The sequence below is a fragment of the Haliotis rufescens genome, unplaced genomic scaffold (genome assembly GCF_023055435.1).
Source record: "Haliotis rufescens isolate VD_foot unplaced genomic scaffold, xgHalRufe1.0.p SCAF_4, whole genome shotgun sequence".
Lineage (NCBI taxonomy): Eukaryota > Metazoa > Mollusca > Gastropoda > Lepetellida > Haliotidae > Haliotis > Haliotis rufescens.
In genome coordinates this window covers 51,843,835-51,867,835 of record NW_025964112.1, presented here as the reverse complement: position 1 = coordinate 51,867,835, position 24,001 = coordinate 51,843,835, and the positions used below count along the sequence as shown (strand labels likewise).

General features: G+C 39.2%; 1 protein-coding gene across 3 annotated transcripts; it reads right to left on the bottom strand.

Moving 5' to 3' along the window:
• Window positions 1–590: 590 nt before the first annotated feature.
• Window positions 591–20,639, bottom strand: LOC124150771 (SWI/SNF-related matrix-associated actin-dependent regulator of chromatin subfamily E member 1-like). 3 transcript variants are annotated; one of them, XM_046522825.2, is made up of 16 exons: window positions 20,587–20,639; window positions 19,799–19,879; window positions 18,957–19,000; window positions 18,315–18,395; window positions 17,101–17,187; window positions 12,140–12,271; window positions 10,794–10,869; window positions 8,749–8,831; window positions 8,430–8,487; window positions 7,861–8,033; window positions 6,225–6,326; window positions 4,859–5,110; window positions 4,517–4,573; window positions 2,744–2,821; window positions 2,476–2,629; window positions 591–1,162 (listed from the first exon to the last, which is right to left on the bottom strand). In XM_046522825.2, exons 2-16 carry the CDS (start codon window positions 19,845–19,847, stop codon window positions 1,017–1,019), a joined length of 1,572 nt encoding a protein of 523 aa, XP_046378781.2. In that variant the 5' UTR covers window positions 19,848–19,879; window positions 20,587–20,639; the 3' UTR covers window positions 591–1,016. The 3 variants fall into 3 exon arrangements, with proteins under 3 accessions (XP_046378781.2, XP_046378792.2, XP_046378801.2); XM_046522836.2 differs by having other exon boundaries at window positions 8,761–8,831; XM_046522845.2 differs by having other exon boundaries at window positions 17,113–17,187.
• Between the last annotated feature and the right edge of the window lie 3,362 nt (window positions 20,640–24,001).

Here is a 24,001-nt window from a genome sequence, read left to right as displayed (position 1 = left end):
CTATTATTTACCTGGAAGGATGAAGATCTACACACAATTTTATTTAGTAGATGGGACTTCATGTTTACACTGACAGCCATACAAAAAACAGCTGTATCGCGGAATGAAATAGTTCCTCATAAAGTGAGGAGTGAGTATGGTTTAACGCCGCTTTTGGCAATATTCCAGCAATATCGGGGTGGGGGACACCAGAAATGGGCTTCACACATTGTACCCATGTCGGGAATCGAACCCGGGTCTTCGGCGTGACGAGCGAACGCTTTAACCACTAGGCTACCCGACCGCCCCTTTCCTCATAAAGAGAGGTGACATGAGCGTATGTATGTATGCTTAACTTGCTCTACAGGAATATGCATACTTCCTTTTGTACAGCAGTTTAGATGATTTAAATATGCTGAGAAACTTTGCTGACCACTTTTACAGAGTATTTCCAGAATCCATCTCCTTCACATACACATGTTCCTACAAACCTTAACTCTTCATGATTTTGTGGACACGTTAATTCCCTGTATTTTCTCCTTCACAATCACTGTTTTAACATCAAACATATTCACTGACATGTAAATATAATACAAATAACAAGCATGACCTAGTTTGCGTACACTTTATTCTAGCATGATATATGACATGTGATATAAATGGTATGAAAATGCAGACAATAAAACGACCATCATCACAACGGTATGAAAATACACCCTCAGATAACATGGATAAAACTAGGACAAACAGGTAAATTATAACATAGTCAATTACATTCAGACCCAAAAATTTCTTAATAAATAAGACTGGAACAGTCTTTTCAATCGCTCAATACTCATTTCGAAATTAAAACAGTATGCATATAAACATGATTTTTACTTCAAACATTCATAATTCTACCTTAGTTTTATTTTTATACCCAATCCCAAAACGTTTTCTTCCAAGAAATATGTACCAAAGAATACTGTTTTAGCACAACAACAAAATTAATTAATGGTAACAGATTACTTCATTGAAATTAGATTCTAAGTTGCAGGTCATAGCTGCATGGAAGTTTTTTCTTCTTCTGGGCCAGCTTCTTTCGCCATTTCCGTCTCCTTAACTGGTGGCTCAGATGCCTCCTTTTGATCTTGTTCTGAGCTTATGGGCGGCTGAGAAGAATCGGATGGTTCTTCAGGCTTATCTGAAAATGAAGAATCACTTGAATGAGGAACATGACACAATTTATTTTCCAAATGCGTCAAGAACGAATCAATAAAAATATATGTGTAGAACAGTTACATTTATTTCACAAGCTTTCACAATTATTGACATACATCTGGATTATCATAACATGCACTGTGTCATAAAAGTTATTACTTATACTAGCCTGGACTAATGCTGGTTTTATAGTGCTAGCCTAGTGAGATACCATGCCTCATCTTAACATTGATATCCCACTCAGACATTATACTGAATAAGATAACCTGTTCTTGTCTTATCCTTTTTAATGAGTGAGTGAGTATGGTTTTACGCCGCTTTTAGCAATATTCCAGCAATATCACGGCATGGGACACCAGAAAAGAGCTTCACACATTGTACCCATGTCAGGAATCGACCCCGGATCTTCAGCGTGACGAGCGAACGCTTTAACCAGTAGGCTACCCGACCGCCCCTCTTTTTAATGCCTAGTGTAATGCCCAGTTCAATGGAGGTACAGCAAGTACCATCTTTTGGTATGACGTGGCCCAGAATTGAAGCACCGACCTTCCACTCTCCATGCAGACTCACCATTATGGATAGAATTCACATCATCATTGCCGTAACATGGTATGTGTCATTATACTCACAACATATTACATATTTATTACACTGTGAAGACACTGTTAGATTTTAACATACTAACAAAGTTTAAACTTACAGGGTTTCACCCATTCTCTCTATACAGTAAAACATGGATATAACGAACTAAAAGGGACCGGAGAAATCAGTTCGTTATAGACGTTTTCCCACGGAAATGTCCGCCATCTTGGATAAAACAAAACACAAAACACGTAACTGCAGCATTGACTTGTATTAGCAGTGATCAATTCATAGCATTCAATTCATAACATTTCATAACATTCATTTAAGTATAACAAGGTTGATCAATCACCGCTGATTGTGTTGATTCGCCGCGATTGTGTTGATTCACCGCTGATTGCGTACAGCCAATTGTCAGTGACACTTGACACTGAGTAAGATTTCTCAGTTCGCTATACACATCACTAATTAGTGATAGATGGGCTTGTTGGTGATCAGATATCAGTTCGCTGTATCCGTTAGTTCGCTGTAGAGAGTTCGTTATATACGTAAAGTTTATATGATATCACGTAGGAGATGAATCGGGGGATTTTTTAACAGTTCGTTGTATCCGTTTGTTCGCTCTATCCGTGTTTGTTATATCCGTGTTCTACTGTATTTACTGATTCATCTTAGAGATCGCCCCAAACCTCCTCCCCTAGAGTGCTATCTTACCTGTAGAGTCAGTGGCTAGGGGTGTGTCTTGCACCTCAGTGGGCCCTGTTGTTGCTGGTGTTTCCGACTCCACAGCTTCTGCTGCTGCTGCTGCAGCTGGTGATACTGGAGCAGCTGATTGACTAGGAACTGTGCTGTCTGGCTCAACTGGTACCTGGAATAACAGTTAATGTGAAGATATAGAATCACTTCCCTAGCACCAATTTTTACCACGATTATGATAATGGAACTTTGACAGTGTACACACATTGTACACACAAGAACCTACCTTGTTCGTCTCGGTGTTGGTGGCATCTGCAGGTTTAGCTTCCTCTACATCCATTGAGTTACTGTCACCATCTGGAGTCTGAAACATAAAGTCACTGTCACCATCTTGAATCTGAAACAGTCACTGTCACCATCTGGAATCTGAAACAGTCACTGTCACCATCTGGAATCAGAAACATAGTCACTGTCACCATCTGGAGAATGAAACAGAGTCACTGTCACCATCTGGAGTCACCGCTTTTAACAGTATTTTCAGTTAAGTGTCAGCTTAATGTGGAAAGAAAGCCGCAAGTGATGCAGGTCTCAGACAGTTACCACTTTGGAGAAACCGAGCACGGAGCTTGGGTAAGATCAAGCAATAGCTCCCAGGAGATATCCAGCAATGAAACTACATTACAATGCATTGCAGAACATTGTGATGTCATCGGTTACCCATCTTCCCAAGGCAAGGAGTTAACTGACTTTAAAAGTCCAGTTTCCACCCTTGCTGAAATAGGTTGGAATTCCTGGGCTCGATTATAGCGCCACCAGTGGTTATTACAAGTTATGTCCCTTCTAAGCCTCTCCTATGGACCAGTCAGATTCCACCTCTCATATCACTTGCATTTGTTTCAAACAAAACAGTGGCGCCCAGTCAAAACGATCTGATCGATAATCAAGATCTATATTGTGATAAAACGGGTCTTACATCGCGAAGTGCATCAAATCACGCGAGCACCTTGATTAGAAACATGAAAAGACTGAAATTATCTGTTGACAATGAGTTGGTGGTGCACATGCTTTGCAAATCCTGCAATCAACCGAAATCTGCATGACAGCTTACGAACCGGATTTCAACTTCAGTGCCCGATTTTGATTGGACTATGCATAGACTCTTTAGTCCAGCCCAAATGTAACTCCATAATACCAGCCTAGTTCGGCAAGGGTGGAAACTGGACTTTAATAGTCAGTTAACTCCCTTGCCTCAGGAAGATGTCAGTTACCATGGTTTCACAATCAAGTGAGATCACTAATCTCTCTGCCACTGAAGCTGGTTTTCTGTACTTTTTACACCCAAGACACTGGTTGATGATGTTTACAAACTAAAAACGTGCTAAAAATTATACTGGATGATAAAAAGAATCTCACCCGAGTGTCTCATAATATGAAGTACCGTATTCAACATAATAAGCGCCCCGCTCTAATAAGCGCCAACGGCGATATTTGCTAACATATTGGCTAGTGAACAATACCAATTAGAACTCCTTCCAATTGATCAATGTACACAAGACCTATTTATTCGTGTATAATACGCACTTGTGTGTTATATGCACCCTTAATTATGGGCAATTAAATTCTGGAAAAATATATCTGTCAGCATAAACCACGAAATTTATCTTTCAACTCTGTTTTATTTTCACCGAAATAATATTCTAATAAGAGCCCCCTATTTCTAATTTTGAGAGTTCCCTGGGGGCTTATTACACCGAATACGGTATATCAAAAACTTGTCATTAAACGTTTAAAGGCTCTTAACTTTTATTGACTTGTATTGATACATAATTACTTAAAAAAAGCGAAGAACCAACCGATTCTTTCATATTATGATAATTAATTTGTCATGCCTCTTTGTTTTAGTTGTATATTTGATATTAAAAGTCGCTTGGGTGAAATTCTCAATATATTAGGTAATTTAACTATGATGACCACGATATGTCATGAGATAACTTATGCAGGACATGCTAGTATGAATCTAATCCTGCAGCTTGTGTGAAAGGCTTGTTGTTATACATACAAGGGTTGTGTCCATTCCATTTTCTTTTGGTTTCATGTCCGTGCCATTAACTGTCGGCTGTAAAATAATCACATGGTCCAAGATAATGAAACTAAAAAATATATTTCACTCACAACCATTAAATTTCAGTTATATAAATTTTACAAACAATATATAAATAAATAAATGAATGAACATGATAAGTAAATAAATAAATTCAACTATATTTCAGTTATATTAATTTACAAATAGATAAATAAATAAATGGAATAGAATGAATGAATGAATGAATGAATGAATGAATGAATGAATGGATGGATGGATGGATGGATGGATGGATGGATGGATGGATGGATGGATGACCTGTGGTGCAGCCTCTTTCACAGCCTGATCAACGTCCATCTGTTCCTCTTGAGATTTCTCCCTCTCTTCTTCTTCTTTCTTTCTGTCTTCTTCCTCCTTCTTCTTTTTCTCTTCATCACGCAGCTGCTGCTTCTTCTTCTCTTCTTCCTGTTGCTGAATGAGTTGTTGATGCCGTTGACGCATGTCCTCTCGTGCCTTTGATATCATTCCATTGAACATGTCTTCAGTCACCTGGGGCTTGTTCTCACATAACTACAAAACATAAGCATCACCTTACAGTCAGCATCAGAACCTTTCTACTACAACACAGCTTTCGATATCATTTCAATAGATGCTAGCCAAAACATAAAGACCATCGTCATGATCATTGGCTTATCATGGCAGACTGAAATACTACATGACCCTACCCTGGACATTTTCATCTTAATCTTATCAACATGTCAAAGCCACACATAAACAGTTCAAATCATATTCGAAAGTAATTGAAACGTATCGGAAGGAATTAACCAAAAGCACAGATTTGTATAACCATAGGTCTGTGCCAAAAGTCACCGGAAGATGACAAATGACCTAGCCCCGATATAAATTCGAAAGAAAACTTGATGAGAGAATTTCTATCTGATCTGTCTGTCCGTATACAAGAGTAGTTATTCAGCTATCAAAACTATACCATGGAAATTGGGATTTGGAACTTTGTATTTCTATGTCAGTTACATATCAAAATGTACAGAGACAAAGTCAGTCTTGTTGCCATGGAAACAGAAAAATTAAAATATCTAAACAGCCCAAAGTAGCAAAAGGCACCATTTGACAACCTGGTCTTTGTGTAAAGTGTCATGAAAGAATACCTATTAATTTTGGAGATATGGTTGGACAAACACATCACTATGAACACAGTCAAAGTCAAACTTGTTGCCATGGAAACAGGACAAAGTATTTCATATTTAAATAGCAAAAGGCACCACTTCAACCCCTGATTAATACATGTACCAAGTTTGGATAAAAAATGTTGAATATTTTATTTCAGTTGTGCTCCATTGACAACCAACTAACTCTGTTTCACTAAGTCTAAAGTGTTTCCATAGAACCAGGGGAAAATCAAATTTTGAAAAATTCCTCAATTAAAAAATGGTATCACTTCAGCCCTTGGTTAATTCATGTACCAACTTTGAATGAAAAGTCTTTCATGGTTTTCAAATTGTGCTCCGGAAACGAAATCCACCACCACGTTTTGAGACTACATCCAAAATGTTTCCATGGAAATCGAGAAAAATAAAAACGCCAAAAAAATCCACAAAAGGCATCATCTCAAGATCTGTATATGATGTCAGGCAAGACTTGTTGAAAAATATTGACCAGTACCAACCTTTTTGAGCTCTTCATGGAAACCTTCACTGGACTCACAGAATCTCCTTTTCTTGGCTTCATGTTTCTCTTCTATCTGTTGTAACTCTGATTCAAGTTTTTTCTGCAACACAAAAAATTCCATTTCAGTCAGCAATATTCCAGTAGCAATTAAATAATCCAGTGGTTGATAGCATGAGCAGCAATCCAAGCCACCAGAGTATGAAAACACAATCACACAAGTCACACAAAGAACCAAAGATCATTTTAGTTACTAATATTTAAAAATCCAGTGGGGAAGCCTAGTGGTTAAAGCGTTCACTCGTCAGGCTGCAGGTCTGGGTTCGATTCCTCCATATGAGTACAGTATGAGAGGCCTATTTCTGGTGTCCCTCGCCAAGACATTACTGTAATATTGCTAAAAGCAGTGTAAATCCATACTCACTCACTAACTCACTATAAAGCCTTGTCAAATCCTTACTACTTATCTGCTGCAATTTTGCAGACAACTCAGTTGATTGCCTCAACTGCAGTTTCAGTAACAAATGATTCATGACACATGTCAAGACTCATGACTATTCTGAGTGAGTGGGTGAGTGAGTGAGTGAGTGAGTGAGGGAGTGAGTGAGGGAGTGACTTGAGTGAGGGAGTGAGTGAGGGAGTGACTTAGGGAGTGAGTGAGGGAGTGACTTGAGTGAGTGAGGGAGTGAGTGAGTGAGTGAGTGAGGGAGTGACTTGAGTGACTTGAGTGAGTGAGGGAGTGAGTGAGGGAGTGAGTGAGGGTGTGACTTAGTGAGTGAGGGAGTGACTTAGGGAGTGAGTGAGGGAGTGACTTAGGGAGTGAGTGAGGGAGTAAGGGAGTGACTTGAGTGAGTGAGGGAGTGAGTGAGTGAGTGAGGGAGTGAGTGAGTGAGGGAGTGACTTGAGTGAGTGAGGGAGTGAGTGAGGGAGTGACTTAGTGAGGGAGGGAGTGAGTGAGGGAGTGAGTGAGGGAGTGAGAGGGAGTGAGTGAGGGAGTGACTTGAGTGAGTGAGTGAGTGAGTGAGTGAGTGAGTGAGTGAGTGAGAGTGATTGAGTGAGTGAGGGAGTGACTTGAGCGAGGAGGGAGTGAGTGAGTGGCTACATTGGGAGGGAGGGAGTGAGTGAGTGAGTGGCTACATTGGGAGGGAGGGAGGGAGGGAGGGAGTGGCTACATTGGGAGGGAGGGAGTGAGTGAGTGGCTACATTGGGAGGGAGGGAGTGAGTGAGTGGCTACATTGGGAGGGAGGGAGGGAGTGAGTGGCTACATTGGGAGGGAGGGAGTGAGTGAGTGGCTACATTGGGAGGGAGGGAGTGAGTGAGTGGCTACATTGGGAGGGAGGGAGTGAGTGAGTGGCTACATTGGGAGGGAGGGAGTGAGTGAGTGGCTACATTGGGAGGGAGGGAGGGAGGGAGTGAGTGGCTACATTGGGAGGGAGGGAGTGAGTGAGTGGCTACATTGGGAGGGAGGGAGTGAGTGAGTGGCTACATTGGGAGGGAGGGAGGGAGGGAATGACTCTTGGTTCATCTTACAGTCATCAGTATTACAGCAATATCACAGGACAGCAGCAAGTTGCCTGTTTCAACAACCATGACATACTGGGGACCTTTCCGTTCCCCAAATAGTTCTAAGAGTCTACCTGATGCATTGTGAGAGACTGGACCTGCCTCTTGAGCACACTCATTCTGCCTGTAGTGACCACTGTCCGAACATCAGGCACCACACTATCACTGAAGATCTCATTGATGAGCCGATGATTGCGCTGATAACGAGCATGAGCTATATGCTTCACCGAGAAACCATCATCCAAGTCTGGAAAGGAAGTTTACACAATCTAACTCAAAATAAGGTTAAACTGTAACTCAGATACCACATGCAACCATACAGACACCACACCAAGTCATTGTAATCTATGTTATAAGGTATATAATCAAAACAATGCAGTATCTAATAACAGAATAACATAGTAGAACCAATTAAATAATTTCAAACTAAAAAAACATCACTTTCCCTACAGACAGATCAAAATAATTATGGTATACAAAATAACATCTTGAAAAATATTTATCAAAAGCATTATGAGTACAAGTGACCAAGAATTCATTTTTGCTGCTGCATGTAGGTTGTCCCTTCAACAAAGCACAATGTCAGAATTGACGATGTATGTCAGAAGGAGAGTCAGTCAGTGTTTTGAGTCTTTATACACACCATCTTCATCTTCTGCAGGCTGAATGCTGATTCTCGGCATGTCCACGTTCTTAGAATTCTGAAAGAATAACACATATTGAACTCCAACTCTCTAAGATGATCCTCTAGTCATGTGACTTCTTCTTGACTGCATGTCAATGAGCAAGTTATGTTAATAGAAAAAATAATAATCACATGCAGCAAGTTACCAGAATCAATTACTTCATAAAAATGAATAAAACTTGGCATTTAACAGAAAGAAAACTTCAATCCACTTAAATGAATTTGCCTCTATTAAATTTATGTTGGAATTGTTAGAATCAAAAAATAAAGCAGAGACCATTACTCTTACCGACTGCCGAGAGCTAGCAGTGGCTCTTTCGGCCCGCGATTCCTCCTCTTCCAGAGCAGCGGCTTCAGTGGCTGAAACATACATGACAGCTTCCTAACACTTGAACGTTAATGCATCTACACAGGACTGGATACTACTCCAATGATTGACAAGAGGACAAAGTCTGTGTACAAATACATGAAACTTGTTGCCATGGAAACTGAAAACACATTTATTATAAAAACCGCAAACCAAAAGGCACCAGTTAACAAGTAGACCTATTTTTGAGATTGGTGAAGAAATATTGTACAGCCCTAACGAGCCCTACTGCCATTTTCAGTCTAAGTCAAAGTCGTTGCTATGGAAACATGATTTTTTTATTTTGTTTAAACCCCCAACCATCAAAAGGCACCAGTTCACCATTAGGTCTATCAGTGTACAAAGTTTGGTGAAGAAACATTGTATGGTTTTCAAGATATGCTCCAGAAATGAGCATTACTGCCATTTTCTGCCGAAGTCAAAATTGTTGTCAAAACTTCAAAAATCCCAAACTATCAAAAGGCACCAGTTCCCCACTGGACTTATCTATGTACCAAGTTTTGTGAATAAATATTGTACGGTTTTTTAAGATCTGGTCCAGAAACAACATCTTGCACAGATGGACACACAACGGACTGCATAAATACTGGGGACTAAAAACTGACCCTAAAATATGCCAGGAAGTTCAGCTACCTCATGCTGGCAATTTCATGGGAGAAGAATTTCAAAAAGAGAGAAATACAAATTAAATTATTGACAAGAAATGGAACATCTGCTAAAACTATATAAATACCAAATATTATAACATATTGAACAAACACAGCCATAATGGCCATAAATAGGTTTTGAAAATGGCATTTTACAATTCACTCAGTAATATTTCTAGCAAAATTATGATGGACTGTAAATAATAACATATGGAGCAGCCAATCCAGTGATTGATCTTAAGAGAAATGATACACTTCTTAAGGGTAAGATGACACAGATCAACCAGGTCACAGCCTGACCACCCCATCCATTGCTGTTTCTCACATACAACGTAAGTTGCTGGGGACCAAATTGTAACCAGGAATCCCCACAGGTGTGGTCCAGAGTATCCCTATCATCCACGTCTTGTCTGGTCCAGACTCAACTACTTCACAGACCTCAAAGACAAAGGGAGGAGTGAGTGAGTGAGTGAGTTGGGTTTAACGCCGCTTTTAACAGTATTACAGTTATATCGCGGCGTGTCAACTTAATGTGGGAGGAAAGCCCGAAGTGATGCAGGTCTCAGACGTTTACCACTTCGGTGAAACCCACGAGCACGGGTATGGTGCTGACAAACCTAGAAACATAATCGGGGCGAACCGGGATTCGAACCCACAATCGTAGGTTTCTTGCGTGCCCAAGGGAAGCAACTCTGCACAGCAATCGCGGCGCCTTAGACAACTGGGCCACCCGTGCCCCCTGACAAAGGGAGGAAGTAAATGTTCAATGCTGCAGTCAGCGCTTAGTAACTGAGTCTGGATCAACCAAACCAGTCACTGAAAACAACACAGCACGATCCATGTGATTAGTGGAGTCTGACAACCCAATTGCCAACCAGCTATTTCAACCAGCATGAGGTACAGGATCAATGACACAGCTGTAGTATTGGTGAATATTATAAATAGATGTAACATAATATTCGGCAGCTTGACTTCTGAGAGTGTCTAGGCCTTCGGTCCTGCCCAACACTGAAGCACATGTGAGTTCTGCTATGGCAAGTGACTTTGATCAAAACATGCCTCTGTTCACCCAACAGTGAATGGGTACCAGGAAGGATATGAATGAACCTTCAAGTGCCTCACAGGCAGCCCAGTTTGTTACTCCCCTGGGAGTTGAGAATGAATATATAGTTCACACTGATCTATTAACCGGGATAATAATGAAAAGCTTTGAGCATGCACATTTATTATTATTATTATGATCATTATTATTGCTCAGTTTCCTTATTGTCCAGTGATTCAGCATGCATGGAAAGAAGGAAGATTCACCTTTTCCCTTTGCTGCTACCCATGCCTGGTAGGCAGGGGAGTTATGGTAGGACTTCATTGCCTCATTGTACGTAACCTGCAATGGATAAAATCATCCTCATCACATCCACCATCTGAAAACCATGAACACCAGCCACCCAAATTACTTAATCAGCTCATTCCTGGAGACTTATAAATCCTTCCCCTTAACTAGAAATTAAACTTGATTACCAGTGCTAACAAACGCTTGAGATCTATTCATCAAAATACAATTATCTCTCTGTAACAGTGTGAACACTGATTTGATTACTTTTTAACCAAAGCATTACTCCAAACAAAACAAAATAGCCACTATCATTAAACAAAAGCTAAAACATACATAGGGTTTTCCCCAGACATTGAAAACTGTACTGCACAGGACTGCCAAACAATTTGTGTAGGCAAGGCATATCATAGTTGAAGGCTACACAAAGGAAAACATAGAGACATATTTGTTGCAGCTGAAGCCTGGAGTGACAAACAAGTTTACTGTATCAAAATAAGCCATCACCACGTAGGCCAGAATTTGCAGGAATTAAGTGGTGGTTCATACATAATGCATGGGAAGAGACAAATACATAAACCCATTTTTGCAACAAAGTAAACTTTAGTTCCCTTGTATCTCCTCTCAAACCATCATAACCACATGCAAAATCCAACTAAAATATAAAAAAATCTTTCCCAAACTGCTCTCGTTTCTTGCTAAAAATTGTAATAAATATTGAGGATCATGTGAGAACATGTTCATAGTAAATGGCAGATAGACCCTGTATTTACACTTGCTTAAAAAAGCTTACATTTTGAAAAAGAAATCTCAAAATTGCAATGTCAACAGGATCTGATAAAACTGTGCTGTTCCAGTAGAATTGACCCAAACCCACCCCACTTCACCCACAGCAGTAGTCCACCCCTCCCTAACATATCTAACTGCCACACTTTGTAATAAGATGTATAAAAAACAATGCTCTTTTCTCACTAGAAGTATAAACCCATTTCCAGAACACCTCAACTGCTATAAATCATAGCAATGACATTCTTTGGCCTGAAATCAAAAATTGTCAATCCAAGCTTCACATGCCTCCTCTGTTCAGACACGTGACCTCAAAATATGAGATGATGTACAGCCTTGCTTACAAAATTATCGGCACTTTTAGTCTAATATGACATAAAGTAGCTCCTTGACCTAATATTTAATGACACCTTACATCTTTTCCAGTACAAATGACAACCTAAAATGATGGTTTTGGCAGTTAAGGATGACTAATATCAGGGAAAACCCTATTTTTCAAATTTTATTTCTACATTTCTTGTAGAAACCTATTGACTACCTTTTCAGTTTCATATTCGTCCATGTATTCTTGTTTCTGGACATCACTCAAGTCTCTCCACATCTGTCCAATAATCTTGCCGATTTCCCATAGTTTGAGGTCTGGGTTGGAGGCCTTTACTTGCTCCCATACCTGCAATAGGTCAACTACGGCATGACTTACTCCATCTGGAAACCCTGGCCCGCATGTCGACACATACGCCACACCTCAGCCCACGTACACCAACAACTTGCATCACGGAAAACTTTAAGCTTCCATTATCATACGACATGTTGAAAATATTGAGCAAGCTCAAAACATATGAAAATTCATTCGCAAATAAAGAATAAATGGAGCTACTAAAAGTAATAATTTCTTAAGCAGTGCATGTCCAAAACACTCATTTACAAACATGCTCCGTGATGAAATACTACAGAACAGGCGTTACCAATTCCTGTTTTAGGACAAATACACATTAATGGAAATTATCAGTAAGATTAATTGGCTGTGTGGAAGGTGATGCTTTTTGCTGCACACTTGTCTTGTGAAATGGTTTATGCTGACAATGTAAAATACATGATTGGATGAGCATAATGTTATGATATACATTCTGAATATGACAGCAAGCACATGTAAGCATGGTTATATTTAGGTAATCATAACTAGTATATGATTACCTAATTCATTACCTACTTTTGATAATACTACATATGTAATGTACAAATTCACAGTTAAATACAATCATACTAAATAGGAAATTTACATCAATGGATGAAACTTTATCATGACATTGCTATCTTATTTCACTTGTATTTTGTTTCTAAATAGTATACAAATTTGTCAGAATCTTAGTCTATACCCTACAAATTATACTTATCAAAAAAAATTAAGGACCACACGATTCTTTCATGTAACATAATAAGAAATATTTGGGTGGTCCTTAACTTACTTTGACTTGTATATTTCCAGAAATGAAGTGGTTTCTAGTGAGGTGTCTACATTTTGAATTGAACCCATACAGAGGGATATACCCACACTGTCCCAACAGATCCTGCCTGTAGAACTAGGGATCAACCATAGCCATTCATCACAGCATTGGTAACTTACAATACTAATCAATACAATCTTGTTCATCCAGGGATTTTTCTTTTCAATCCTGATTATGTAAACCTGTTCTTAAAGTAATATTTTTGGACACATATTCATATTTTGTCTACTCATGTGTCCAAGTGCCACACTTACAATTGTATGCGTTATCATGGTTATACATGACTAAGCAGAAAACATCATATTTCAATTCCGTTCTGCTGAACTATCCACTCCAAACAACATGCCTGTTTTCGGGACATTACATTCCAGGGGCAGATAACTCCAGACTTCAGAGGAATAATGCAGGTGGAGTGAGTAACATTTAACATCACATCGGCAGTATTTCAGCCATATCGTGACGACGATGATGCAGGTGGAAGATGGTCTTACATGTTTAAGGGGTGGGAGGGCCATTTCACACAGGATAAACACTTCAATATTTGTGCTTGCAACCTGTGTGATATCTAGACACATCACTCAAAGTTTGAAACCTTCAAGTTCCGAAGATGCTGTAGTCATAAAATATAATGAAAAGTCAAAATGTGGTTTTTCACCCACAAGGTCCTTATCTCATGGCCGGTCACATATGTACTTTCATGAGCAAAAGGTAATGAATTGATTTTTCATAAACTGAAATAAGATAGCATTGTTATATCTCAATACAAAATCATTTAGATCAAGTTGAAATTTTACTTTGTGATCATAATGTTGTTCCTAAAAAGGCCTGTAGCTCAAATGTTCATCAAAACCATTACATCACTCAGCGTTGGCACAAGTCCTATAGTCCTTGTCAAACTGCCCAATAGTAAAGGTATCATAAGGACTAGTAGAAATTTGCCATTTTTAAAGGTTTTGCTATATGTTATCGTTATAGAGATAATGATGGAGTGGGTGAGTGAGTTGGATTTAACACCGCTTTTAACAGTATTCAAGTTAAAGCATGTCAGCTTAATGTGGGAGGAAAGCCCGAAATGATGCAGGTCTAGGACGTTTACCACTTCAGTGAAACCCACGAGCACGGGTATGGTGCTGACAAACCTAGAAACATAATCGGGGCGAACCGGGATTCGAACCAACAATCATAGGTTTCTGGCGCGCCCAAGGGACGCAACTCTGCACAGCGAATCGCGGCGCCTTAGACAACTGAGCCACCCATGCCCCAGATAATGATGGAGAACCATTAAGGTTGTTATGAGTTATCAGGGTCAACAAGCAAGTACCTGTCAACCAAATGTCCTGTAGATCTTAATTTAATATATATGGTCAGTTCTTCACTACATATACTAGCCCTAAAGAAATGTTTACGGTCAGCGTCACTGATCATTTGACATATTTCAATAAAGTGTCAGCTGACAATTTCAGCAGGTTATTCCACAGAATGTCCCACTGGGTACGTTCATTAATCTGCATGTTTCTCAATATTATTTTTATAATCTGAATTCTATTCTTTATGATATCATAGTTAATGTCTAAAATGAATCTTTATCATATTACAGAGAATAAGTGAGGAATGTTTTACGCCGCTTTTAGCAATATTCCAACTAAATGACCGTGGGGGACACCAGGAATGGGCTTCACACAAAGTACCCATGTCGGCAAACGAACCCATGACAAGCGAACGCTTTAGCCACAAGGCTACCCTGCCACCCCTATAGCGGATAGTGTTATTGATGCGATTTGGTATGTGAATGAAGTCCTCGAGCATAAGCTAGTTTCAAGCTGCATACACCTGAATCAATGAATTATTGACTAATGTTCCCAATAATTTAAGGAAGTGGGTATTTCTGTAGCCAACCATTGCTGCAAATCATTTGGCACTATTTGTGTATGGTAAATGGGGGAGCAAGGGTCGATTTAATTGCTGGCCTATTGGCCCATGGCCAGTTAAAATTACAAAGGCTACTAGGCTACACGACAAACCCTGTAATTTCTATGAGAAAACATTGTATTCATGTGCGGGTTCTAAAGTTATTTCTTTAAACAAAAATCTGTCCTTAAGTTAAACATCAACTATGTTTCAAATAACAAGTACCCTTGTGTGTTTCCGAATCGTGTATATCATATTTTAGAAATAATATATGTATTATGCTAGCAGAAGGCAACTGTCTGAACATAAGCATCAGCAGTGAAATTAGAAGGTTTTCATGATGAACTCATTAACATATCAGTCATTATCTGAGCTGACTAATAGTGGCATGAATGCATGTGTGTGCATGTGTGTGTGCATCCAAGATCAAGCCACCGACCTCTCGCTCTCCAGACAGACACTCTATCGACTAGGCCCCATGGGGGGGTAATTATTTGAGAACAGATGGCCTTACAAATTGTCATACAAAGTTTCTGTGCTGTACATGTTCAAGAACCATGTCCTGCATAATATACCATAGTTTGTCACAAACACTGTAGCTACAAAAGAGCATGAATTTGCAAATTTCAATGGGTTCTGTTTCTAGAACTCTCATGATTCAGAATTAGTCGTGCCTGCTGCTTCATAACATAGGGTACATAACCGTGGAGTATTTTCTTCACTTATAATTGTAATATATTTTATGTGTTGATAACAATCTGTCCTGAACTTTTTAGACCTGATTACTGTCAATCTGCGCGAAGCATGTTATCCAGCTGATAAAACACAAATAACATGTTCAAATAAACCCACTCTGACAACGTCAAGGTGAACAAAAAATCAAATGAACAGATCACATATCAATGACACAAAAACTTTCCTAATTCAACAATATGATTCAACTACAGTTTGATGGTGAACATGAATCATACAGCTTGATAATCCTTTTTATCTCAGACAATATGAAGATTTGTTCAAATAAAACCACTTTAAAGGAGTTCAACATAAATATTTGATTGTTTTAAAGTTTCAGGCTGTATAATTATGTCACCATAATCTTGCCAGGATGCTCCTTTGGAAGGATCTAAACATTAATGAACACATTAACGATCAATGAAATTGCTTAAGAAGACACAATGTTGACAAAATATCTTTTCATAATAAACATCCTGACAGGTCATTTCAATGTGAGTATGATTAATACCAAACACAGTAACATGATCCAGCATCTAACATCTCTAACACGGACATCAATATTAAGGGAGCAAAACTGGAACACAATAAAAATTGCACCTATGCCAAGATATACTGGCCTTTGTTCAAAATGTTCTATTTCAAACACACTTTTTAATTTGACAGCTCACAATTTGCAATGCTTTATATCTGTGATTGGCTTGGGTCAGCTACTTGACAACTAGGCCGGTAGAATGTAACTGCTAGCAGATCATAAACACTGGCATTCAGAGTTCAATCTAGCAGTGTCTTTTTATGTATGGTTTGCACCCTTAAATTACATGCATTGCATAAAGTAACAGAGCCTATACAACCAGTATTAGCATCAACTAACTACAACAAGGTTTAATACTAACTGTGACACAAGTAACAAGATGCGGTTCCTCCAACTCTAGACCAGGCAATATCATCCCACTCAAACAGAATCAACATCTGTACCATCTTTACAACATAGCAGTCATTTTGAAGGGGTATTTCTATAATTAGATTATGTTTAACATGTTCAAAACAAGTCATCTGAATGAGAAAGTTGAGATTGGACACAAAAACACTTCTTAAGTCATCTGTAGAAGAGATTGCAAGATTTGCATAGTTTATCCTATTGCCTGGCCTCATGCGAGATGGAGGAACGCATGTACAAACAGTCATGCAAAACACAGTTGAACGGAACACATGCAGCGGCAAGTACTCTAGGCCGAGGCCGTCCTCTCCAGGTATTAGCTGTTAATCAACTTCTGAGCACGGCCGCTAGGACTACGGTGAAGCGATGAACATAACCGAAAATAAAAATGTCGCTTTCGCGTTTTTGTCTCACCTTCCTACTCACCTTACGGCTATATCTCATGTAAGGCATGAGAGGCTTGTCTGGGGGTTTGGGAGGTTTCGGCACCCTAGGGTCACTCTGAAATATACAGAATGGTACCATGTACTGTCAAGACTGAAGAATGTCATACAATAGAATTGTAATTGTCTTTGTAATCTTAAGTGCTTGCTAACGCTTAACAAAGATCTCAGGACACAATTACAGGTCACATCAGAGCGACTTTTTGCAAACTTTGACTGACAAATGAAATGACTAACAAGAAGGCAATATTAGTCAATCAGAAAGCAGCTTTCCAGCGATACATCAAAATGGCAAATTCCATTCCAGACTATGTTTTGAAAAATATTTTGACAAAGTTCTCGATTCAAAATTTGAAAGCTGAACAAAAGAAAAATCCTGAATGTCTAACAGATGATTGAGATTGTTTGGCAGTACTTTCAAATGTTTATCCCATGAAGCACAATATAGATGATTATTCTGATGGTATGGTTACAGTCCGTAACAGGCTTGGAATACCCTTGTAAACCTTTGTGAGGTTGCATGATTAGAAAACACATTCCGACAGTCACTATGGTCACTTCTTCGATCTGGTAAGCAACACTGATTGGTCGGATAAAAGGATATCTGAAGTGACCCGTAATGGGATGTCCTCAGATCTTCATTTAGCGGTGACAAGAACTAAGATCTGATTTTAACGAGATTGTTTCATAATAGTTTCAACAAGAAGCTACTTCTAATAATTGTTTTCAATTTGTATATTTTACATATTTCATATGTTGTACTGCATTTACTGCCATCTACTCACAAACATTGTAAAATTTACATGAAATTGTATATTTATATACTTATCCTATCTCACACTATCCCAGCATTAAGGTGGGATTACAGAACAATACACATTTGTTTCGGTGGTGACATGGTGATGCTGGGATGTGATCGGACAAAATGTTTTTAGAAGCTGGAAACATTGTTCTAGCATATTTCCACATAAGGATCAAAAGAAGAAAGAAGAAATGCATAGTGTGAGATGGGGTAAGTTTAAAAATTATCAATTACTACCTTCAATAAGCACCAAACACATGTCAAACACTTTACGTTAATTAGCATATGGAAACTTGCCAGTATCTGTATATATATCTGGTATACATGTCTAAAAGCCCTGTCAGTATCTTGATTGTGATAATAGTTCTAATAGTAATACTCACAGGGGCCGATTTCCCAACCTTCGTAGGATTAAAGCCGGGATGTCCATGACTGGTCTGGATAAACGGGCTACCACCAGAGCCCTGGAGGTGAAACACAAATGAAATTGAAAAATTATTTGAAATACAACATACAGACTGACCCAACTTTGAAATCTTGGTTATAAGGGTGAATAAATAAATTGAAAATGATGCCTTCAAAGATGTCACTGATTTCATATTGTTGTCTTCAGGTATTTTTGTGCTAATCATTATATACAAGATGCTATAAATCTGTCTGTAAAGCTATTGTCATGTATTTCTTTAAAAGAAGTGACTTTTGGCAGTGTTCAAAATTAAGTGGAGTCCTGGGGTCCTTGAGGTGTGCTGCTATATTATATCAATCTACAGAACCCCCAAATCTGTAACTATTAACATAAGAACAATGAAAAGAATCCCTTGACTTTCATGCTTAATTTCGAACACTGATTGGAGGACACACAGTCCCCCAGTCAGCTAGTAGCTGTATGTGGTTGTGACCTGTAATACATGAGGTCCTTATAACAAGGATTACCCCCAGGGGATTAATCTTTATCCGTAACATGTATTAGGATAGGCTCATAAGAATTTGATGGAATATTATCAAAAACACTGTAATAGACCTACCTTCTCTGAAGCTGATGGTGTGCCAGGTGCTGACCGTCCTCTCTCTGGAGAAAGTTAACTTAGGAGTTATAGTTTAGATAGTCCAAACATCGTTACAAACTTTTCTGCCAAATACCGTATTCGACGTAACAAGCGCCCACGGCGATATTTACTAATATATTGGCTAGCGAACAATCCCCATTAGCCCCCCTTCCGATTGATCAGTGTATAGGAGACTCATTTATTCGTGCATAATATGCACTCGTATGTTATATACACCATTAATTATGGGCATGTAAATTTTGGAAAATATATCTGTCGTATATAATACGCACAGACTTTTCTTTTGAATCATGTTAGGCTGTCAGCCTAAACCACAATATTAACAATCTTTCATCTCTGTTTTTCTTCTTACCAAAACTATATTCTAAAAAGAGCCCCCTTTTTCTAATTTTGAGAGCGCCCTGAACGCCTTTACGTTGAATACGGTATGTCAAATTAACCAAATAATAACACTCTCTCTCTCTCTCTCTTATTTAGTTTTCAATCAGCAAGGAGATTGTTGTGTTCCATGTGTTTACAACACATCATCAAACATCCAAAGGTCTTCTTTATTCGTTCTTCATTATGTTCAAGAAAGTTGTTTAAATTTTGTATGTTAACAGCATGAACAAAGACTTACTTAAATTATTGATGATAATAGATCTGTTTTGACTATCATAAGTTTTGCTCTTACTTGCATGAGTTCTAAACACTGATCATTCTATTGTATCATTCCACAGTTTGTATTAACTATTATTCACATTTTATTCTGGTACCAAAGATGGAACACAAAAAAAAGGAAATTTAAACAAGATACTTACGAACTGCTGGAGAGGACTGTGCAACCTGGCGATAGTTCGGCAATGCCATATTATTATCTGCCGGCTACATGCGTCTCATATCTGAAAAGTGAAGAGAAATATATAAATACAAGAAACAGTTCAAAACTTCAAATTACAGAGTTATTAACGATCTACAGATACAAAACAACTTTCACTCATGTGAAGGCCAATGCAAAACCAACATCGGACCTCAGTCAGACCAGTGGATGTGACATAAAAGAAGAGCAGTATACTATAAACCATTACAATATCGAAGTAAAGGCCCGCATATATTTTTGGGGATTCAAATTGGCACAAACTACCTGAGTCGTTTTGTCCTGTTTTATGTATTTTGACCTTGCTGAGGCTTTGTAATTAATATCTGACCATAAAGGCATAATCCACTCTGAGACGGCGTAATTTTATGTTAAAAAAATGGCGTGTGCGAAAGGACATGACAGAAACACCGAGACTATTAAACTCGGGATACTAAATTAAAAGCGACACTTCTGGGGGCTGTTTTATCTGTTGGGCGGATGTGTCTGTGTCTGTTACATTTTAGACACTTACAAAAATCCCGGGTCATTTCACGTTTTACCTTTTCGTCGGTCTTTGTTGCATTTCAAATGTGATTTGTTTACGAGCACACTACTCCAAATCCATCAATGCTATCACTTGCAAAACACGACACATAGTTTAGCAATTGATTAGTGACACAGTGGCGAACAGAGTAAGACCAAAACCATTTAGGGAGCAAAGAAAACTGGGAAAACAGCCAGGATACATACCGTCTAGACGCACAAAGAACACGACGCCATGACACTTCTCGCGAATTCTCCACGGCGCGCGAGTCGAATACATTAATTGGTACTATGATATATAGCTATTCAAAATTTGTATAACTATATGCATGTAATGTAGTCATATTAGATATGAAAATATCTACCATAAAAAGTTATAAACAGGTAATTGTTTTTCAAAAATGTTACGGCCTCGCGTAACTAGTTTTTACATGAGCATGCGCGAACGCCAAGGACTCCTTTTCCCCTTTCACTTGAGTGGTCCGATCACAGTTTACTGAAGCCAGTCTAAGTATATGCTCTGAAACTCTGTTTTTCCATATGATGCATTTTCCTGAAAACACAAATATCAGCTTTTCAGAATTATTTTTATTCAGTTAATAAGATAATATTTCAGAATGTATTTTTCTTATTATTTAATAAATGATACCAACATAATCAGAAAGTTGTTTACACTTGTGAAAAGGCCCGGCTCATATTTATGTTTCAGCATATTTTTTGATTTTTTATTGAGGACATTAGCTGTTACTTACATAATAATTTATATGTTGTACATCTCATTAAGAAACCACTGACGTAAATGATAAGCGAGAGTTTCACATACTGGCACTAGCAAACACATGGTATATATATGGTCTCTGATGAATGGAAATGAAACCTACTAACAAAATAATAATAGGATCGGTATATTTACTGCATAAATATAATTTCAATTTGATTATTCTGACTGCATTAAACAATTACTGTCGAACAATCACCTTAATCAGGCTCATATATTTTATGCTAATTTCCGTTTTTCAAATATAATTTTGGTCAAGCATTTGTGATTAAGTATGCCTTGAAGTAGTAAGATCTGCAAAGTTCCTATATTGTGTTTACTTACACTGCGTAAAACAGGTATATCAAGGGGAGGCTTCAGTGAACATACTTGTTCCTGTGTATATACTTCCCTGATATATTGCCTATTACTGTATGTAGTATGATAGTAAGAAATCTGTCATGATGTCATACAAAATGTTGTGCAGACCATCTGTCATTTATATATGATGTTGTGTAGACCATGTATGGCACCTGGTGTTGTGTAGACCATGTATGGCACCTGATGTTGTGTAGACCATGTATGGCACCTGATGTTGTGTAGACCATGTATGGTGCCTGATGTTGTGTAGACCATGTATGGCACCTGATGTTGTGTAGACCATGTATGGCACCTGATGTTGTGTAGACAATGTATGGTGCCTGATGTTGTGTAGACCATGTATGGCACCTGATCTTGTATAGACCATGTATGGCACCTGATGTTGTGTAGACCATGTATGGCACCTGATGTTGTGTAGACCATGTATGGCACCTGATGTTGTGTAGACTATGTATGGCACCTGATGTTGTGTAGACCATGTATGACACCTGATGTTGTGTAGACCATGTATGGCACCTGATGTTGTGTAGACCATGTATGGCACCTGATCTTGTGTAGACCATGTATGGCACCTGATCTTGTGTAGACTATGTATGGCACCTGATGTTGTGTAGACCATGTATGGCACCTGATGTTGTGTAGACCATGTATGGCACCTGATGTTGTGCATACCATGTATGACACCTGGTGTTGTGTAGACCATGTATGGCACCTGATGTTGTGTAGACTATGTATGGCACCTGATGTTGTGTAGACCATGTATGGCACCTGATGTTGTGTAGACTATGTATGGCACCTGATGTTGTGTAGACTATGTATGGTGCCTGATGTTGTGTAGACCATGTATGACACCTGGTGTTGTGTAGACCATGTATGGCACCTGATGTTGTGTAGACCATGTATGGTGCCTGATGTTGTGTAGACCATGTATGGCGCCTGATGTTGTGTAGACCATGTATGGCACCTGATGTTGTGTAGACCATGTATGGCGCTGATGTTGTGTAGACCATGTATGGTGCCTGATGTTGTGTAGACTATGTATGGCACCTGGTGTTGTGTAGACCATGTATTGTGCCTGATGTTGTGTAGACCATGTATGGCACCTGATGTTGTGTAGACCATGTATGGCACCTGATGTTGTGTAGACAATGTATGGCGCTGATGTTGTGTAGACTATGTATGGCGCTGATGTTGTGTAGACCATGTATGGCACCTGATGTTGTGTAGACCATGTATGGTGCCTGATGTTGTGTAGACCATGTATGGCGCCTGATGTTGTGTAGACCATGTATGGTGCCTGATGTTGTGTAGACTATGTATGGCACCTGGTGTTGTGTAGACCATGTATTGTGCCTGATGTTGTGTAGACCATGTATGGCACCTGATGTTGTGTAGACCATGTTTGGCGCTGATGTTGTGTAGACCATGTATTGTGCCTGATGTTGTGTAGACCATGTATGGCACCTGATCTTGTGTAGACCATGTATGGCACCTGATGTTGTGTAGACTATGTATGGCGCCTGATGTTGTGTAGACTATGTATGGCGCCTGATGTTGTGTAGACCATGTATGGCACCTGATCTTGTGTAGACCATGTATGGCACCTGATGTTGTGTAGACTATGTATGGCACCTGGTGTTGTGTAGACCATGTATGGTGCCTGATGTTGTGTAGACCATGTATGGCACCTGATGTTGTGTAGACCATGTATTGTGCCTGATGTTGTGTAGACCATGTATGGCACCTGATCTTGTGTAGACCATGTTTGGCACCTGATGTTGTGTAGACTATGTATGGCGCCTGATGTTGTGTAGACCATGTATGGCACCTGGTGTTGTGTAGACCATGTATGGCACCTGATGTGTAGACCATGTATGGCACCTGATGTTGTGTTGACCATGTATGGTGCCTGATGTTGTGTAGACCATGTATGACACCTGATGTTGTGTAGACCATGTATGGCACCTGATGTGTAGACCATGTATGGCACCTGATGTTGTGTAGACTATGTATGGTGCCTGATGTTGTGTAGACCATGTATGGCACCTGGTGTTGTGTAGACCATGTATGACACCTGGTGTTGTGTAGACCATGTATGGCACCTGGTGTTGTGTAGACCATGTATGGCGCCTGATGTTGTGTAGACCATGTATGGCACCTGATGTTGTGTAGACCATGTATGGCTCTGGTGTTGTGTAGACCATGTATGGCACCTGATGTTGTGCAGGCCACGTGGAGCAATATGTTCCACAGAATATCAGTGGAGCTACATATTCCCCAATATTCCAGCAATTTTTAGAAAGTTGTATACCACGGTTGTCTTTGACTGAACTTGTGTGCGAGTGTACAGAGATGTCCTGGATACACTGGTCCACACCGACTGTTGTACACAAGAATCACAAACACTGTTGTCATCATGGGAATGTTTATTCATCATGCACGCAAACTGACAAACTACTGCAATTGTTATCAATAATAATGGTA

What these genes read in the sequence shown, in the direction of transcription:
- LOC124150771 (XM_046522825.2), bottom strand. Translation starts at nt 19,847, where the DNA reads ATGGCATTGCCGAACTATCGCCAGGTTGCACAGTCCTCTCCAGCAGTT. An exon ending in ACAGTCCTCTCCAGCAGTTC is followed by an intron (nt 19,001 to 19,798) that starts GTAAGTATCTTG and finishes AACTTTCTCCAG; the next exon opens with AGAGAGGACGGTCAGCACCT. An exon ending in GGCAGTCGGTAAGAGTAATG is followed by an intron (nt 8,488 to 8,748) that starts GTCTCTGCTTTA and finishes TTATTCTTTCAG; the next exon opens with AATTCTAAGAACGTGGACAT.